Source organism: Stenella coeruleoalba, assembly GCF_951394435.1.
Source record: "Stenella coeruleoalba genome assembly, chromosome: 6".
Lineage (NCBI taxonomy): Eukaryota > Metazoa > Chordata > Mammalia > Artiodactyla > Delphinidae > Stenella > Stenella coeruleoalba.
Window position 1 is genome coordinate 105,597,664 of NC_137151.1, and position 17,245 is coordinate 105,614,908.

The 17,245-nt window shown below is 41.1% G+C and overlaps 1 protein-coding gene and 1 long non-coding RNA gene across 2 annotated transcripts in view; one reads left to right on the forward strand and one right to left on the reverse strand.

The window, feature by feature from the left end:
• Positions 1–3,047, forward strand: part of VWC2L (von Willebrand factor C domain containing 2 like) — a 154,013-nt gene extending 150,966 nt beyond the window's left edge. The window contains exon 3 of the mRNA XM_079924916.1: positions 2,451–3,047. Coding sequence (XP_079781042.1) covers positions 2,451–2,599 — 149 coding nt within the window. The 3' untranslated portion in view covers positions 2,600–3,047. The remainder of the gene's footprint in view (positions 1–2,450) is intronic.
• LOC307187796 overlaps positions 1–17,245 on the reverse strand; it is a 197,691-nt gene that overhangs the window by 154,403 nt on the left and 26,043 nt on the right. The window lies entirely within an intron of this gene.

Below are 17,245 nucleotides of genomic sequence, written 5' to 3' on the forward strand. Positions count from 1 at the left end.
GGAGACAGAGGAGAGAGAGTGTGTGAAGATTCTACTGACACATTTCCAAATGCTTTCAAGAAGCTGGGAAAACTCTTTCTGGGTAACATTCTACCTGTTCTGTTTCAGGGACTTCTTTGTTTTGGAGCCAGTGTTTAGAAAAAATAAATTATTTTCCCATCTGGAAAAGTTAAAAGTATACAACTAGGGTGAAAACAGTTGGTTGGATATGGAGAAGTGGAAAGAGAGAGACTATTGCTTTCTCTGGGCTAGTTCTGGGAAAACTGTAGTTAGCGTTCATCTAGTTCAATTTCTGAAGTTAGTATGGCTGTGGTCAGACCCTGTCTGGCTGAGACCCAGCAGGGCTGAGAGAGGTCTGTCAACAGCAGCCATGGGAGAAGCAGCTACGTTCTGAAAAAGATTCCTTGCCAAGTTCTCTAATAACAGGACACATTCATGATTTGGTGTGGAATTTTCTCAGGGAGGTGTAGACTCAAAGACAGTTCAGCCTATCAAACAATGACTTAAACGCTAAGACTTATGGAATTGATACAGTGATCCTTAAATAATCGGCAATTAAGATGGCCAAGAGCTTATAACCACAGCATCTTAAGGAGAAGCACCTCCTGGGCAAAAGAAGACAGTTCGCTAAGCTGTTTAATTTATCCGTGTGGACCCATTATATCCCTCCTATTCCTGCTGGCTCTTCATGCCCAGGCACACGCCCCAGGTGTCTGTCCACCTGAGTGAAGGAAAGGCATAGGTACGCAAACGCAGTCGGTAAATAAATGCACAGTTGAGCTCCGGGAGCTCTGAAACAATGGTGATTAAAGCTGCAGCATATTGAATAGTTGTGTGTTGAGAAATCAACATTGTAATGTAATAATTACCATTTTTAGAAAGGCAAGATTCCAATTATGAAGTGAACTACAAATCACCTCGATTTCATTTACTTCATGGTAAAGATAGTCTCGTAAATTGTTACCAAGTGGTAAGCAAATGAAAGTAGGGCACTGATATCAATGTATGTTGCCATGTTACTTTGTAGTGGTAATGGCAAGTGGCCAATAATGTTGGATGAATAAATCACCAGTAGACACAACTCAATGCTCCCTCTCTTTATCTAAATACGTATCTCAGAGACTTACACCAAGTCGTTTCTAAGAAACAGCAATTTGCATCACTCCGCTATAATCCACTGCACCTTGGGAAGCAATCTTTATCCCATTTAAATTTGAGAAATAATATCACCAATACCGAACATGCGCATTTCTACATTGGGATGGTTAAAAGAAAACAAAAACCAAAGGGGGGGAAAGAAAAACAGAGAAAATAAAAGGAAAGTAAGGAAAAGGGGAGAAAGACAAGAAGTAAAAAACAGATCGGTGAATTTTAAAAAACATCTATCTTTAACGAACAAGTGACATTTTCAGTAAAGTTTTTCTGAATCTGAAAAAGTAAAATAAAATTCCTGCTGACTTTCAGAAGCCAAACCTTTGGGTCATTCTTTAAAAAAATAGATAACCAGCAGATTAAAGGAACTCCATTTACAAAAATCAAATGAACCTCTCACAAAGCTTGTTTGGGACATGAATAAATCATCTGGTCATGAATTATTCATTGTTATCAAGAAACAAGCCGGGATTCCAGGAACTGGGCTGAGGGAAGCGCTAAAACCAGGGAGTGAGTGAGTTCATTGCCTCAAACCCACCATGGGAAGGGAGAGGACAGGCCACAGGGTACTGACAAGTGATGCTGACCGTGCTAGATGGTTTCAGGGACACTCTGGCAGCATTTACACCCCAGAGCATAAAGCAAATAGAGTTTAATCCTTACCTTACTTTAGAAAATTGCACGTACTTAGTAACAGACCATAAGACATTTTGAGCATTGGATCTTTTTTCTTTTGAATGTGCGACATACATGGGGAATATGAGCTGTATGCAAAAGACAGTAGGAGTTAAAAGTTTGCGTTTGAGGGAGATGACTAGAAAATTCCTTAAAGATACACTGTTAAGAGTAGTCTGGGGCTTCCCTGGTGGCGCAGTGGTTGAGAGTCTACCTGCTAATGCAGGGAACACGGGTTCGAGCCCTGGTCTGAGAGGATCCCACATGGCGCGGAGCAACAGGGCCCGTGAGCCACAACTACGGAGCCCGTGCGTCTGGAGCCTGTGCTCCGCAGCAAGAGAGGCCACCATAGTGAGAGGCCCGCACACCGCGATGAAGAGTGGACCCCGCTTGCCGCAACTAGAGAAAGCCCTCACACAGAAACGAAGACACAACACAGCAAAAATAAATTAATTAATTAATTAATAAACTCCTACCCCCAACATCTTCTTTAAAAAAAAAAAAGAGTAGTCTGACCTACTCGTTCATGGCTTTGGGGGTTATATTCTTTTTATTGGGGTCGGGGAGAAGGAAAGGGAGACTCTCACACTTAATCAACTAATCAGCGTATGTATGTGTTCCAGGTCCAAACTGCTTTGCAGGAACTACGATCATTCCGGCTGGCATTGAAGTGAAAGTGGATGAATGTAACATCTGTCACTGTCACAACGGGGACTGGTGGAAGCCTGCTCAGTGTTCAAAACGCGAATGCCAAGGCAAGCAGACTGTGTAGAACAGATTCCCACCCGATGACGAGCTCTTAGGAGAGAATGCTATGCCTTCTACACTGCACATGTTTAAAACAAGAGAAAACAAACAAACTCCTGCCAGCTACAACAGGGTCACCAGCAAAACCTTTTAGGGTTGACAAAAGTGAACATTTTACTAAGAGGAAATTTCTCTTTCTTTCTTGCTATATAAAATATATATAGCATATAGCTATCAAAACTGCTTTTGTAATTATCCATGCTTGATGGTGACTTGACACCTGGATTTCTGGAACAAAAAGAAAGAAATAGCCTTGTACAGGTTTCTCCTCTGGTGACACCTCTGGCCTGCCAGCTCACCATCTACTGACTTTCTCCATTTTTACTCTTCTGTAAACCTGGCATTTTTCTCTTGGAGTGATTTATTTTTTCCTCTTTGGAGTCTAAGGGGCCAGATTTGACTGCACAGTAAGGTTTTGAGTTGTGTCAAATAAGCTTCAGTAAAGCAGTGTCAGGAGTGAGGACCCTCCTGATTAGGAATATGCAAAAGTACCCAAGCGATCACTCCCCTCGAGTGAATCTTGCCCTGCAGTGTCAGAAGAGAGAGGTGCACATAGCTGGACCCACTGCTGGGCTGGGTGCGGAACTGGAGCTCAGTGCAGTATGCGGGGACTCACAATTTGATTCTTACAAACCACACATTTCATTCACAAAATTTTGAAACTGCCGATCAAAAACTAATATGTGAAGAATACCACGAGCATCACTAAAGAATCCAAAGGGAGACAGGTATTCAAAATTGCAGCATCAATCACCAGACTCTCTCACGATGCTGAATTTAAGTTCGGCTTATAATGAAACACACTACACCCACTCTGTCCCCTGGCACGACAAATACCAGAACCAGGGTGAGCAGCCCCACTGTGAATCTGAATCCTTCTGAACACTTCTGGCTTTTGAGTTCAGATTTGGCTGAAAGCCAGTCATACACACAGGCAGTTTTTCTGGTTCGGGACTGTGTTTGCCATGTTACAGTAACGACCGCTCAGCCCTCTGTCTAAAACATAAGATTCAGGACACTCTTTCCACCTCAAGTGCTGATTTAAAGATTAGGGTAGAGTGAGTCTTGCACAATACAATTCCATTTGTTGAACAGTTTTTAAAATGTATATATTAGACACTGAACAATTAAAATGAACCTTTGAAGAGTCTCAAGGTTGCCCTGGTAATGCTGCTAGTATAGGAACAGAAAAAATAAAATACACAGGGTATCCGATGCCACCTCTATTCAAGTGCAAATTTAACAATTCTGAAACCACATGGCATAGCTAGTTACTTATTCCACTCTCCTGTCTTGAAAACCCTGGCACAGATCTGGTAGGGTCCTTGAGGAACCTTGAAGGTTGTCTTCATTACCAATGTTCTTTCCTTTTCTGCTCCCACTCTCACCTGGGCTTGGCCATAGCTCCAGGGGAGCTGCCGCATTCCTGTACAAGGTCTCTCAACCTCAGCGCTATTGACATTTGGGGCCAGACAATTGTCATTGGGAGCTGTCCTGTGCATTTTCAGGATGTTTAGAAGCATCCTTGGCTTCTATCCACTAAATGCCAAGAGCAGTACCCTAACTGTAATAACAGAATGTCTCTGGACATTGCCAAATGTCCCCAGGCTGTGTGGAAGGGGGCAGAATTTCACCTGGTTGGGAACCATTGGTCTAGAATAATCAGTACAGAGTGGTTTTCTACCGGGGGGGAAGTACCAGGCAAGGTCTGGCTGAGGCTGTGGCTTTGGCGAGCCTCTGAGCCCTTGCGGACAGGCACGACCAGTAGCCCCGAGGGGACGGGTCAGTCTCCTCCAAAGGGAGTGACGCTTCATCACCACAGGTCCACCCTCAGGACACACATCTCTTTAGTCTCATCAACTGGGTTTTCCTTTAAAATCGTCAAGCCTCTCCTCCCTGGAAGCTCCTCCCGTCATCAAGAAAGAGCTGTCATTTCCAAAATTAATGTGTTGACGAGTTGGACCTGACACTTCTCACACACACTGTGCTCGTGTTCTGATACCAACAGTCAGGCTGGCGCCATCCGAGGGAGAACATCGAGCCGCCTTCCCTTAGAACACCAATTCGCAGCAAGGGTGGTGCTTTTCAGTTGCCACCCTGGAGACATCCTAAAGACAGTCATGAATCATTCATGAACCGTTCTGCATGATTTATTCCCGCACTTCAAAGCAAAGGCACTCCACACTTCAGCTTGTTTCTAGACAGAGATGTATCATAGAGCTTTCTTTGCCCTGAGGTTGCCTACTGCCAGCCTCAAAAATCTTCACTCTTGGAAAGAAATAATAATAATAAATGACAGGAATAAGGTTTGAAACCCAGAAAACATCATTAATAGGGCCATGTTTCATAGTACCCTATCTATTATTAAGGAGTTACTATGTCCTTTGTAGAAAACAGAAGGCGAGAGCCACTGGGAAGCCAGGGTACAGAAATTTTGCATCAAAGGCTGGGCACAGTGAGAGTCACAACAAGAATTTTCGAGAATGAAGTACACTACCCATCAAGAAACTCTCTTCAGAGTTTGCAGAATGAAGGCTGCCCAGCGGCCTCTGTTACCAGCCAGAGAGAGGGATTATTTTATTGTTGTCCTTGGATTTTTTTTTTTTTTTCCCTCTCAGAGTCTCACTACAAGCTGTTTCCTTTAAGACTTTGTAGCACTGACATTTTTCCCCCTTTAGGGAGAGATGAACCTATACTGTGACAGAATTTCTCATAAACTGATAAACACTTTACAACTTCCTTCTACCCAGGTCATTGAGAAATCCTTTCCAAACTCTGAACAACACAGTTCTGGTTTCATCTGTTGTTGTTGTTGTTGTTGTTTTTCTTTTGAAAGCTTTGTCTGCAGCTACCCCATCACCACTACCCTTCTACATCTCCTCCGCCTTTGGTTCTTGGCTTTAACTACAGCTCTGTTTAAATAAAGGATCAACATCCTGATTGACAGCTGATGCCTGTTAAAAAATGATTCAGTTTCTAAAATCTTTGAAAAATGGTGTGCCTGAAAACTAGTGAGAGAAAAAAAAAACACTAAACACTCAACTGTAAAAAGGGGATTCTAGCTACAATATTTGATGTGTAAAAGAATATATTATTAAAAAACTATTTTGTTAAATATAAAGTGTGTTAACCAGCAAACACGGTTTGTGGTATATTTTCCTTCCTGAATTTCTCCCTTCTCCCTACTCTTCATTTAATGACTAATTCTAAGTGACTTCTATCATCTGAAAATACGTGTGTTGTTAGAGCTATGTTCAATTAGAATTAGGCATCAGCTTTAGCGTTTGTCTGAGTACATTTTCATTTTTCCTAAGAGAAGGCAAGGCTGATTTAGGGATCAGAGAGGAACTCAAACCAGCCGTGAGAGGGTTAGGGATAGGAAAAATATTTCCCTGACCCAGATCCATGCACACTACTAACGATAATCTGTAATTTTTGAGGGCTTACTCTGTGGCAGGCCCTGTGCTGTGCACTGAACCTTTTCTATTCACGCCACACAGCACAGCTACGAGGCAGGGACTCTTATTATCTCTGCTTTGCTGTCGAGGAAACCAGAATACGAAGAGGTTAAGTGCTTTGCCCAAGGTCACAGGATCTTAACGGGCAAAGCAGAAATTTTTTACTGTAGAAGTTTTCAATCATACAAAAATTGAGAAGATTGTATAAGGAACCTCCATTTACCCATTGCCAAGATGCAACAGTTCTCAAGGTTCTGCATAATACTTCATCTGTTGTTTTCCCTTGAATATTTTAAAGCAAATATCAGGCATATCATTTCATCCCTACATCATCAAAGAGAGTAATCATCTCTTTGAAAAAAGGGCTGAAACTAGCATACCATTGTAAAGCAATTATACTCCAATAAAGATGTTAAAATGAAAAAAAAATAATAAATAAATATTATTTCTAAAAAAAAAAGAAAAAAGGGATAGTTTTTACCAAACCTAACAAAATTAATAATTTCTTAATATCATCAATATCCAGTTTATATTCAAATTTCTTAGATTTTTCTAAACTACAGGGGAGGAGGGGTGTTTGCATGATCCAAAGCAAACCATCTGTAACACTGCATTTGGTCGTTATGCCTCCTAAGTCCACAGTAGGGATGTGAACCCCACCAACAGACAGCTGTGAACTCTGACAGACTCCTGGGTCTGTTGTTGTTACCAGAAGGTTGTGTTGGGGAAAATCACTCTTTTAAAGTCCATGTTAAACTCCTCCCTAGACTCTAAGCAGGGCAAGCAGTAGGCAAGAGGCTTTCTACTAATAGCGACAACAAAGCCCTTGACCGAGAACCATTTCCAATGACCAGCACCCAGAGGACGCCGCCTTTTATACGTGTGTAAGCTTTCCTTATGGAGTAAGTGCAAACTGTTATTCTCCTTCTCCTTGAGACAAACATACTGCCTAACAGAGTAAAGCTGAACAATACTTTATAAATTGTCATCATCTACTGCATCGTTGGAGGAAGAAAGAAAAAAGCCAACCACTAAGAAAACATCAGCTTGGCATCCCCCGTACACGGATACACGCCCCCGGCTCCACCAACATTTTCTTAAAACAAGATTAGACTATCGTGCTTTTCAGTTTCCCATCCATCCAACTCTCTTTCCCTATGCCCCTTGCCAAGGATTGTTTACAGTTCATTTCTGATTCAACTTTCATGGAAGGGCACTTCAAAGCATAGGAGAGAAAGCTATGAACTGAGACAGTCCTGGGTTTGTTGTTATTTCAGGGTTTATGTTGGTAATACTACTCTTTTAAAGAAAGGTACCTTCATGGTTTTGAAGGACAAATGCTACCTCTGAGTTGGCAACCTTACCTATACTTTCTTACCCTGTTTACAAGGGATTTATACCTCCAACTGGGGGGATAGTCTTATCAGTGAGCCTCAAACTATACTGTCTGGTATGAACACCTGATTCGCCCTGATCAACCTTATAGACCCAGAAGGCATATTGTTCTTTTGATGAGCTAGTGCCTTAGTGCCTCTCACAGAATAAGAGTTAAATACATTGAGTTAAAGGAACTTCTTGAATTTTAAGGATTCAAAATTTGTTTCATATGCCAAACATTTTCAGTTGTGGTAATGACTTAACGGTTTTCTCTTTAAATTTGAAGACCTTGAACTCATGGTTCTTTGAAGCCCAAACTCCAATGTAATTTATCCCAGTGCTTACCTTACTCCCTGGCTTTGAGTAGGGGCCCTTTTTAAAAAGCTGTACTTTTAAAATTAATTTTCAGTTTTAAAGCCTTTCAAATGCATAGTTATGTGAGGTGGGGGAGGAATTCGGATATAAAGTTCAGCTCTTCAGCTACCACGTCTTGAGCCCCTTCTGTGCATCAGATTCTATATTGGCTACTTTACAAGAGAAAATGACTTACATTCATCAGCTCAACCATTCTGATAACTATCATGAAATCATGAACTAGCATTCCCATTTTGCAGACTGGAACAGTGAGATTCAGAGAAGTTCAGTCATTTTCACAGGCTCGCCCAATTTTATGTCAGGGCTCTAAGTATTAAACCGAACGTTACCCATAAAACAGCTTAGAATAGAGCCTGGCACATAAGACGAGTCTATTATGTGTTCGCTATCATTATGAGGTTATGGTATGATAAGAGATATCTCATGGATAAGGTAACCCTAGGTTTGGATCATGAAGCTTGAGTAAAAGACGGGCAGGAATTTGGGGTTTGCTATTGGCATATTTAAAAATAAATAGTATCTTTGGAGTGTGACAAGCAGTCAGGTGTGATTTGAGGGTGAAGTTGAAGATGGTGGGACATGGTGAAAGATGTGTCCAAGAAGGAAACCTAGTTGTCAGGTGATGGAAAATCATGCTCAGAAAACTGGACTTGGTTTTTCTTGATACTGTGGATTAATTAACATCAAAAAGAGGGTGACATGGCCACATGTAAGTCTTAGGATAACAATTCTGACAGCAGAGTGAAGGACGGGATGGGGTCTAGTGAGAGAGAGGTGGGGACACTAAGGAGAAGCAATTACAAGAGTCCAGGAAGGAATAATGAGGATCTGATCTGGTAGTGGTGACACTCGAACAGACTGGTTGGGACAACAAGACTTCATGGAGGAACAAATGGGATTCAAGAATTAAAGTAGTCCCCATTTCTAGTTCAGGTGATTAGAAGGATATCGATGCTAATAACCACTACCAGAAGCATGGAGCTCATGCTTTCTTTGGGGGTGGCACATACCCCACTTTAGACTTTATGCTGAAGCTGCTGACAATACCAAGGTATTTAGGATTAACCTCAGATACGCTTGTCTACAGGGCAGCCCACTCTGTTTCTATTTGCCAATGCCTTTTTCATCCTGGTTTGAATAATTGCAATTTGAAGGGCCACAGTCCTCCACTGGTCATACATGTTTTCATAGTATTCTTAAAATGGAAGTCAAAGGTTGGCATCAAAAGAACAGAATTCTTCACTAATTTGTGGTAAATATTAATCTCACACCATGGTGAAATAATTTCTTTTGCATCGTATGATACAAACTGCTTATAAATTTCCAACAGCTCTCTCTGTTCATGCCCCTTCAGAATATAAATGTCAGTTTTATTTTTACATTATCATTCACCAGCGTTTTGGAAATTCAAAAAGAAAGAATTTTTTCAACCATCCACTGTGGCCTTCTCTTTTTTTTTCTTTCAGAACATACAGGACTAGGTGACAAGTTAGGTCCTGGGAGAGCCTTTTGATCTGAGATTTCCAAGGATATCCACCCTGTTCCCATTCCATTTTTCTTGGCCTTTGTTTGTTTTTTGATTTCATTCACTTTTTAATTAATCACAACATTGGGTCAGCTAGACCCATTAACTGCATTTCATTTAGACCTTTCAGAGATGCAGTTGCAGATGCAATTTAATTTGTTGACCCATGATCAATAGCAATTAATAACATCTCTTTAATCTCGTTGAAAGGTCTGTCTCTGGCTCCCAGTAGCCACCATCTCAAGGGAAAGGTAGGCACACTCACAGGTTATTTAGCTTCTAGGCAATAGCTGCCCTCACCCACCTACTCTTCTCATGACTTTCTAGGGCCCTTTCAATGATCACAGAAAAGTTTATCCAGACTCTCTTATCTGACTCCTCCACTGCAAATTCACTATGCAAACAAACTCTGAGAAAAAGACTCTAAAGTCATTTTTTAATTCAGAAAAATAGATTTGACTTTTTCAAGTGCATTATGTTAATAAAGTAAATGCTCAAGTTTCCTGGCTCTTCTCCATGTTGCCTTGTGTAACCCAATCACTGCATCCAGACTTTTCCCCTTTGATTTGTCATATTCAATAAAGTTTATTCAATTATTCAATAAATAATGTTCCAGCTAGGAAACTAGGCACTGGGGGTTAAACTAAATGAGGCAGGGCTTCCCTGGTGGTGCAGTGGTTAAGAATATGCCTGCCAATGCAGGGGACACGGGTTCGAGCCCTGGTCCGGGAAGATCCCACATGCCGCGGGGCAACTAAGCTCAGGCGCCACAACTACTGAGCCTGCGCTCTAGAGCCCGTGAGCCACAACCACTGAAGCCTGTGCTCCTAGAGCCCATGCCCCACAACAAGAGAAGCCACCGCAATGAGAAGCCCACGCACCACAACGAAGAGCAGCCCCCGTTCGCCGCAACTAGAGAAAGCCCGCGCGCAGCAACGAAGACCCAATGCAGCCAAAAATAAATAAATAAGTAAATAATTAATTTAAAAAAAAACTAAATGAGGCATTTTTTTTCCTGCTCGCAAGGAGCTTACAGTCTGGTGGGGCAAATTAGCTAGGCAAGTCCACAATGACAGAGAGGGGCGTGCTGTGCTCCAAGTATGAACAGGTATACTGGGAATATTTGCACAAGACGAGGCATCATCCCAGGCCTGCGGGAAGGCTTCCTGGGAGATGGATTGTGCAATAAGTTTTAAAAGAGGAAAAGACTAAAGAATGAGGAAGTATCCAATGCCCTTGTGTAGTACTGATATATAAGGTGAACTTTCCACTGGTACAGCTCAGACCATGTAACTGCCCCCCCGTTGCTAATAATGAAATCCATCCAAATCAGTAAATATGTGCCTGTCACTAAACCAAGGACTTTGAGCAAATAAACGTCACCTTCCTACTGTGAAGGAATCACTTACTTATCTTGGTGCCATCTGTCCTTTGCTCTATAGTCAGCTTACTGACCAGTGGAATTCATTGCCCTTTACCCAACTGGGGTACCAGCTACACTGCCTTTTATCAAAACTTGTCCTTGCATCTCAGTAGGAATTTGAGGAATGCCATTCTTCCATCGTATTTACATTTTTGGCTTCATCTATTGACTTGTCCTACCTGGTACCAGGCTCAGCTGTGGAACAGAAGACTGCGGCTCCTATTAAAGCATCAGAAAGCAAGCAGGAGACATACTGGTGAGCAAGGAGCCCTTCCCAAATGTTCAGAAATGACAATCTAAGGATGACCGCGTACTCTATAAGCTCATAAGACTAGCCTTGAAACCAACTGTCAATAAGTTTTCTGGGTTAAAATTTTACAAAGAGATAATTAAAAAGATGCTAGGCAACATCTTATAGAGAAGATTTGCGGCTACTAGATATATAAATATAAGGCATAGGATTTCTAAACTGCAAGTAGAAAACGTCTAAGGTGCATATGTGTATTTGTATCCACGTGTTAATAGAAGAGTACTGTATATCGATAGAAATGTAAAAAGCTATAGACATTACAGTGGACTGATGGCTGTGTCATTAAGATCACATACTTGCTATGTCCCCATAAAGCTAGAACATTCTCCCACTTTTGTGCCCAACAATTGCAGGATTGTTTAGCCTACAGTAATTCTTATCCCACCTCTGCCTTGCTGTGAAGCATTTCATTAGTTCTGCTTGTTCATAGATTTAATTTTCCATCCCTAATCATTTGTGTCTCATGTGGTACATTGATTTCAGAGGGAGGTTGAACACGAGCAAAGGAGAGTTGCAGAGGGGAATGAAAATCAAGTTGCGTGGAACCTAAAATCATTGCAGTGACAATGAGATATACATATAAAAAAGAAAAGTTTCTTATTAAATGTGTAAAATATTAACATAAACATATAGTTGGGTTTTTGTTTAATTGCTTTTTTTGGGTTTTTTGTTTGTTTGTTTTTGTTTTGCAACTAGGCAGTCATTTTTTCTGCTCAAGAGGACATATCTTCCATTTATCTGCTCTGTTTACTATCTCTTGTGGTCCTGCAAGGCATTACTGCTATAAGATGAACAGAGAAGGACTCCCTTGAGTATCCAGATATGCAGGGGTACCTGCGTGCGGTCAGAAGAGAATGTTCTCCAAGCTGCTTCACTTGTTTACATAAAGCACGCTCCTATCCTGTTGGCTGGGCTGGATGCCACTTTGGGTTCTCCAGAGAACTCAGCAATGATCCAGGAGGTTCTCACCACTCAGTTGCCCGTTTCTCAGCCTGACAAGTATTCTGACCTCAGGAATGTTGACTTTAATTGCCTGAGTTTGCTTGAGATACCCATTTGTATCTTCCAGCTCATGAGTGACTGAACAGCTCTATGCAGGCCACTTTGGATATAAACAGTAGAGGGAGAGGCCCCAGCATCAGTCATGAATGAGAGCAGAGACAGCAGTGTTTCATTCCCCACTCCCTTTCTTCCAGCATGTGCTTTTTATCAGCAGCCAGACCACTGGCTACCCAGCCTCCAGAGTCAGCAGCCTATAATAGCTTTATTAAGAGATTCTGACTGGGTCTTTTTTTAAAAAACAAAACAAAACAAAACAAACCTTTAGCTATCCTCCAATGAGCAGGGATGGCTAGGGTCACAGTAGCAAAGTTGTGAAATGATTCATCCAAAAAGCATAAAGTAACTTTAAAAAAAAGGGGGAATGCACAGAATTATATTCCATAACACCAATGTGGCGTGCAATGATACATTCCTTCTTTGCACTTGTGGAAGTAAAACCAGAATGTACATCTGTAATCACATATTCCATCCCACTGATTTGCTCTTACAGATAATGGAAGGTCAGTCACCCAACTCACATGCCTATTGAAATGATGTCAACTCAGAAAAATATTCTTTGTTTACCATAAAATCTATATTTCAGGGCTTCCCTGGTGGCGCAGCGGTTGAGAGTTTGCCTGCCGATGCAGGGGACACGGGTTCGTGCCCCGGTCCGGGAGGATCCCACATACCGTGGAGCGGCTGGGTCCATGAGCCATGGCTGCTGAGCCTGTGCGTCCGGAGCCTGTGCTCCACGACGGGAGAGGCCACAACAGTGAGAGGCCCGCGTACCGCAAAAAAAAAAATCTATATTTCAGGACATATAAATCCACTGTATAGACTGGGTATGTAGCAACCATACAGTCTTCTTTAGCTGCCCTCTGGAGAAATAAAAGGGCATGTTGGAAATGCATCACGCATGTGGTAAAATACAACCTAGAAACATGTTCTTTCACCCTCAGCTCTGACACACAATGAGATACAGATTTTTTAAACTGTTTGCTTCGTTTGAGCAATCGCATCTTTAGCATCATCGGACTTGGGGTTGAACTAAATAATCTAGTCCAAAATAATTTTCTTTGAGAACAGATTTATGGCTACTGAGCTGAACCAAAGAAACTGGATCTTTGTAAAGGCCCACTTAATGGCTCTGTAGATATTGCCAGAACTACGTTTGCAAGGCCAAATGCTTTCTTCCTTTGTATAAATGATTCATTGTAAGTGAACATCTTTTAAGCTTCTCCCTGACGTCCACTATACATACATACAAGCACACATATGATACTTATGACACGGGATAGACAGGGTGTATCACTAACACTCCAGAAGTCCCCGTGTGCCCCCTTCCAATCAACGCCCTCACCACCACCAAGGATAACCCCCACCAAGGATGGTGAATCTCCAAACAGCACAACTCGCTTTGGCCTGTTTTGAAACTCAATAGAATCAGACAATATGTATTTTTGGAACCTGGCTACTTTCATTCCACATCTTGTTTGTGAAATCCATCCATATTATTACATTCCTTTATTTTCTTTATGAAAAGGAGATTTGATTTCATTGCCAGAGCTACTTCCCTTGATTTACTAGGAGAAATGTAAACATTAATATTAAAAAAAACTAAAATCTCACCCAGAGATCAGAGATGGGGGAAAAAACTCTTATATACTTACTTTTTGCTTCTTTTTCTATGGACTTAATAATATACATTAATTTACGAATGTACTGGACTCCTACATAGGGAGCCGCTTCAAAGCAGAAATAAATGTTAAAAAGCACCAGCAGTCAAGGTCAGTTTCTATTTTTAAAGATGAGGGCTTGTCCTTCATTGTAGTATTTCATCACTTCTAACCGAATTTGTCATTTATCACCACCTCCCTTCATTCATCAGTAAAGTCTTACACTGGCTTAGAAAGTGAGCTCAGAAAGGTTAGCTCTGAAATAGAGAAGGAAGAAGCAGCATGACATCCAAGCTGGGGTCACTGGAGACTAGAGAGAGTGTCAAATATCTCCCAAGGGGGACAACTCATCCTAGCAGGAACTGTGTGTTCTGTAATCTTGGCCTGGCACACCTGGACCCACCCTACCCCCACTCCTTCTCTTTTCCAGCCCTCAGTTCTCAGTGTAAAGGGCACTAGCCTCTCACCCTGATTGGATCAGGTCCCCAGGATGTTCTTCCCTAGCCCTCTGGACTTCTCTTTTTGGAATATTTATGACCCCATAAGTAACATTTTTTAGCTGTCCATTCCACCAGACTATAAGTTGATGAGGCATCTAGCAGTGTCCTGGCACATAGCAGATATTCATCTAGTATTTTTTGAATGGGTGAATTAACAAAGGGACAAAATTAAATGTTTCAGAAGTTCTCAAGATATAAAATCCATTTTATCCCTAAACTTTATGATTTGTTTCCTTCTTCTTGGTGTTCTCATGTCAGGAGAAATATGTAAGTCTCTCTATAAACAAACAAACCAGAAACTCTTGAGTGTCAAATAAATCTACTTCTTTCTAAACACAAAATGTTTCCTCATTTCCAGGAATGTGTGCATTATAGGTTCCTTAAATTAGAGGTCCAGCTGCTCAGCATTTTGGTGCCAAAACCCACCAAATGAATGGAAAATCAGGAGAGCGGACACATTTGCTTAAAAACCATCTCAGACAAGTGGATCCATGGACAGTATTAAATGACATCTTTAAAAAAAAAACTTGTAATGCACATACCCCTCCTCAAAGCTAGTGGATCCATTCAGGATGAAGTATTTGGCAAAAGAGAGGAGACAGTTAAAGTGCTGTGTGTTTTTATGTTAACCTCCTGTTTCGTCAGAGAAATTAGACTTTTTGATTTCTTCTTTCAAGACTCTTAGACTGTGAGGAAATTGACTAAAATGACCAAGAGAGCATGTTAAAACAAAGTGCTTTCTTCAAAAGTGATTCAGATGGTCACATGATGGGTTCAGTTTTTGCAGTTATAGATAATCAACAGAACCAAGTGACAGTCTGATTTGGCAGACTTGCAATAAAGTTAAAACAATTTTAATTCTGACTTTTTTTAGGGGTGAGTGCTAGGAATTCCTAGAACTCCAAAACTGGAAGGGCCTCAGAGGCTGTGAATTCCTTAATCTAATGGGCATTAATTACCGATGATTTACACATAAAGGTACTCACATTTCTAATAATTAAAATGCATTCATAGTACATGTTACTACACAATAGCAACAATCCTATAATCCTGGCAGTGCCACCAGTTCCCAGAAACTTTTAGCCAGTATCTTAAAACACTAAGCTGAAACTTTGGTGTATATCCCTTGGGAGTTTCTTAACACAACGCTTGCTCTTAAAACCAGTTTCCAACCTGTAAGTGACACAGAGAGTATCTAAATCAAGAATCCTTCCAAAGTTCTTTTCCATAATCTACCCAATTACCTAAAACTTTCAGCCAAAGGAAATCTTATATAAAACTATTAAATGTATTAATTTAACCCAAAGACAATTTAATGAGCATTTTAAATCAGTTACCAGATGGAAGGCACTGGGCTTCATGTTGAGGGTACTAAGATGAATACAAAGTAGTATTTTTCACAAAAAACTTTATAGCCTAGAGAAGTAGAGACACAAAACTGTCAATAAAATTTCAACATATAGAGGTTTGCATAAGAGGTGATGGAGCATAAGAGAGGATTACTTCACACTGGATTTTAGAGAAGTCTTTCTGGAGAAAAGGATGCTGCATCTGAGTCTTGAAAGATGAACAAGGGCTAACTGGATGCAAAAAGGTTGAGCAGGCTGTTGCAGACAAGGGAACACCACAAATAAGGACAGGCAATGTGAGGCAGCACTGCAAGTGTAGAGAGTTATGACCAAATCCATGGTACCCTCGGATTGAGAGACGAAGCTAATAAGAGCAAGTCTGGAAGGATCTTGTGAGCTCTGTTAAGAACTTAAACTCCTGTTGGTAGATGTTAGGAAACCACTGGGAGATTCTCAAGAGAGGAGCTATGTGGTCAAATGTGCAAACTGGATAGAGGATTCTGGTTCTGGCTACACCATGAAAATACATCTGGGGCAGTGACACTCTACTGAAGCAGGATTAGGGGGCAGCTGTACTCAAAAGTCTACACCTGAGCATTGTTTATAGGGGTAAAGAGAAATGGTTCCATCTGGGCTAACTTTAGGCAGTAAAATGAGGACTTGAGAATTGCATATGGGGGTTGAAAGGAGGAAGCAGGGTAGTCTGAGTGAGAGCTGAATTACAAGGGGAAAAACAGGTTGGGTTTGTAGGAATAGGACTTTCAACTTTAAGCATGTTAAATTACAGGTGACTGTGTGAGATTTCTAAGTCACTTTCTCCAGGAGACCATTGGATATATGAGTTTGAAGTTCAAGGCCAAGCTTAAAATAGGAATACAGGGTGAAGAGTCCTGACATAAAAGACATGAAGCAGATAAGCTTGAACAAGTAAAGACTATAGAGCTGGGAAAGTATCAGTTATAACACATAGAATCAAGCCAAATGAAGATGCATGGGACGCTGATCAGGAGGTCATCCATCTGTACAGCCACACATTCTTCTGTATTCTACTCATGCTAAAGCCCTTACTCAGTGTTGCCAATGGTCAAAATATTCATAAAACCTTGTCGCTTATATTTTAGAGAAGCAAAGCCAAGAGCTAATGATGGATTAATGTTGAGCCAAATGTAAGTGGCTCGAATGAAAAGTGATTCTCAGTTATCTCAGAGAGATTCAACACGATGCTTTGATGTTACCTACCTATGTAGATAAATACATACATAAATTGCTGAATAAAGGGCATGTGAGTAATTGACTCTCATACAAATAATTTTTACCTATATGTGCTGAAATGCTCATTTCTCAGTCCATTGAGTTCGATTTAATGCACAGAGAGCATGTCTAGAATCAATAGGACTTTGAAGGTTTCACTTTTAACTTTACTCAGATGAAACATTCCGAGTGCTGCTTGATAATTCTAGCATCTACACAGCATCAGCAACAGGCCCCACAGGAAGCATGAGGCCGAGGTTAGAGCCCTTCTAAGTCAAGATGCTACGATACCCAAAGAACCAATTTCCACTGTATTGCTTGTC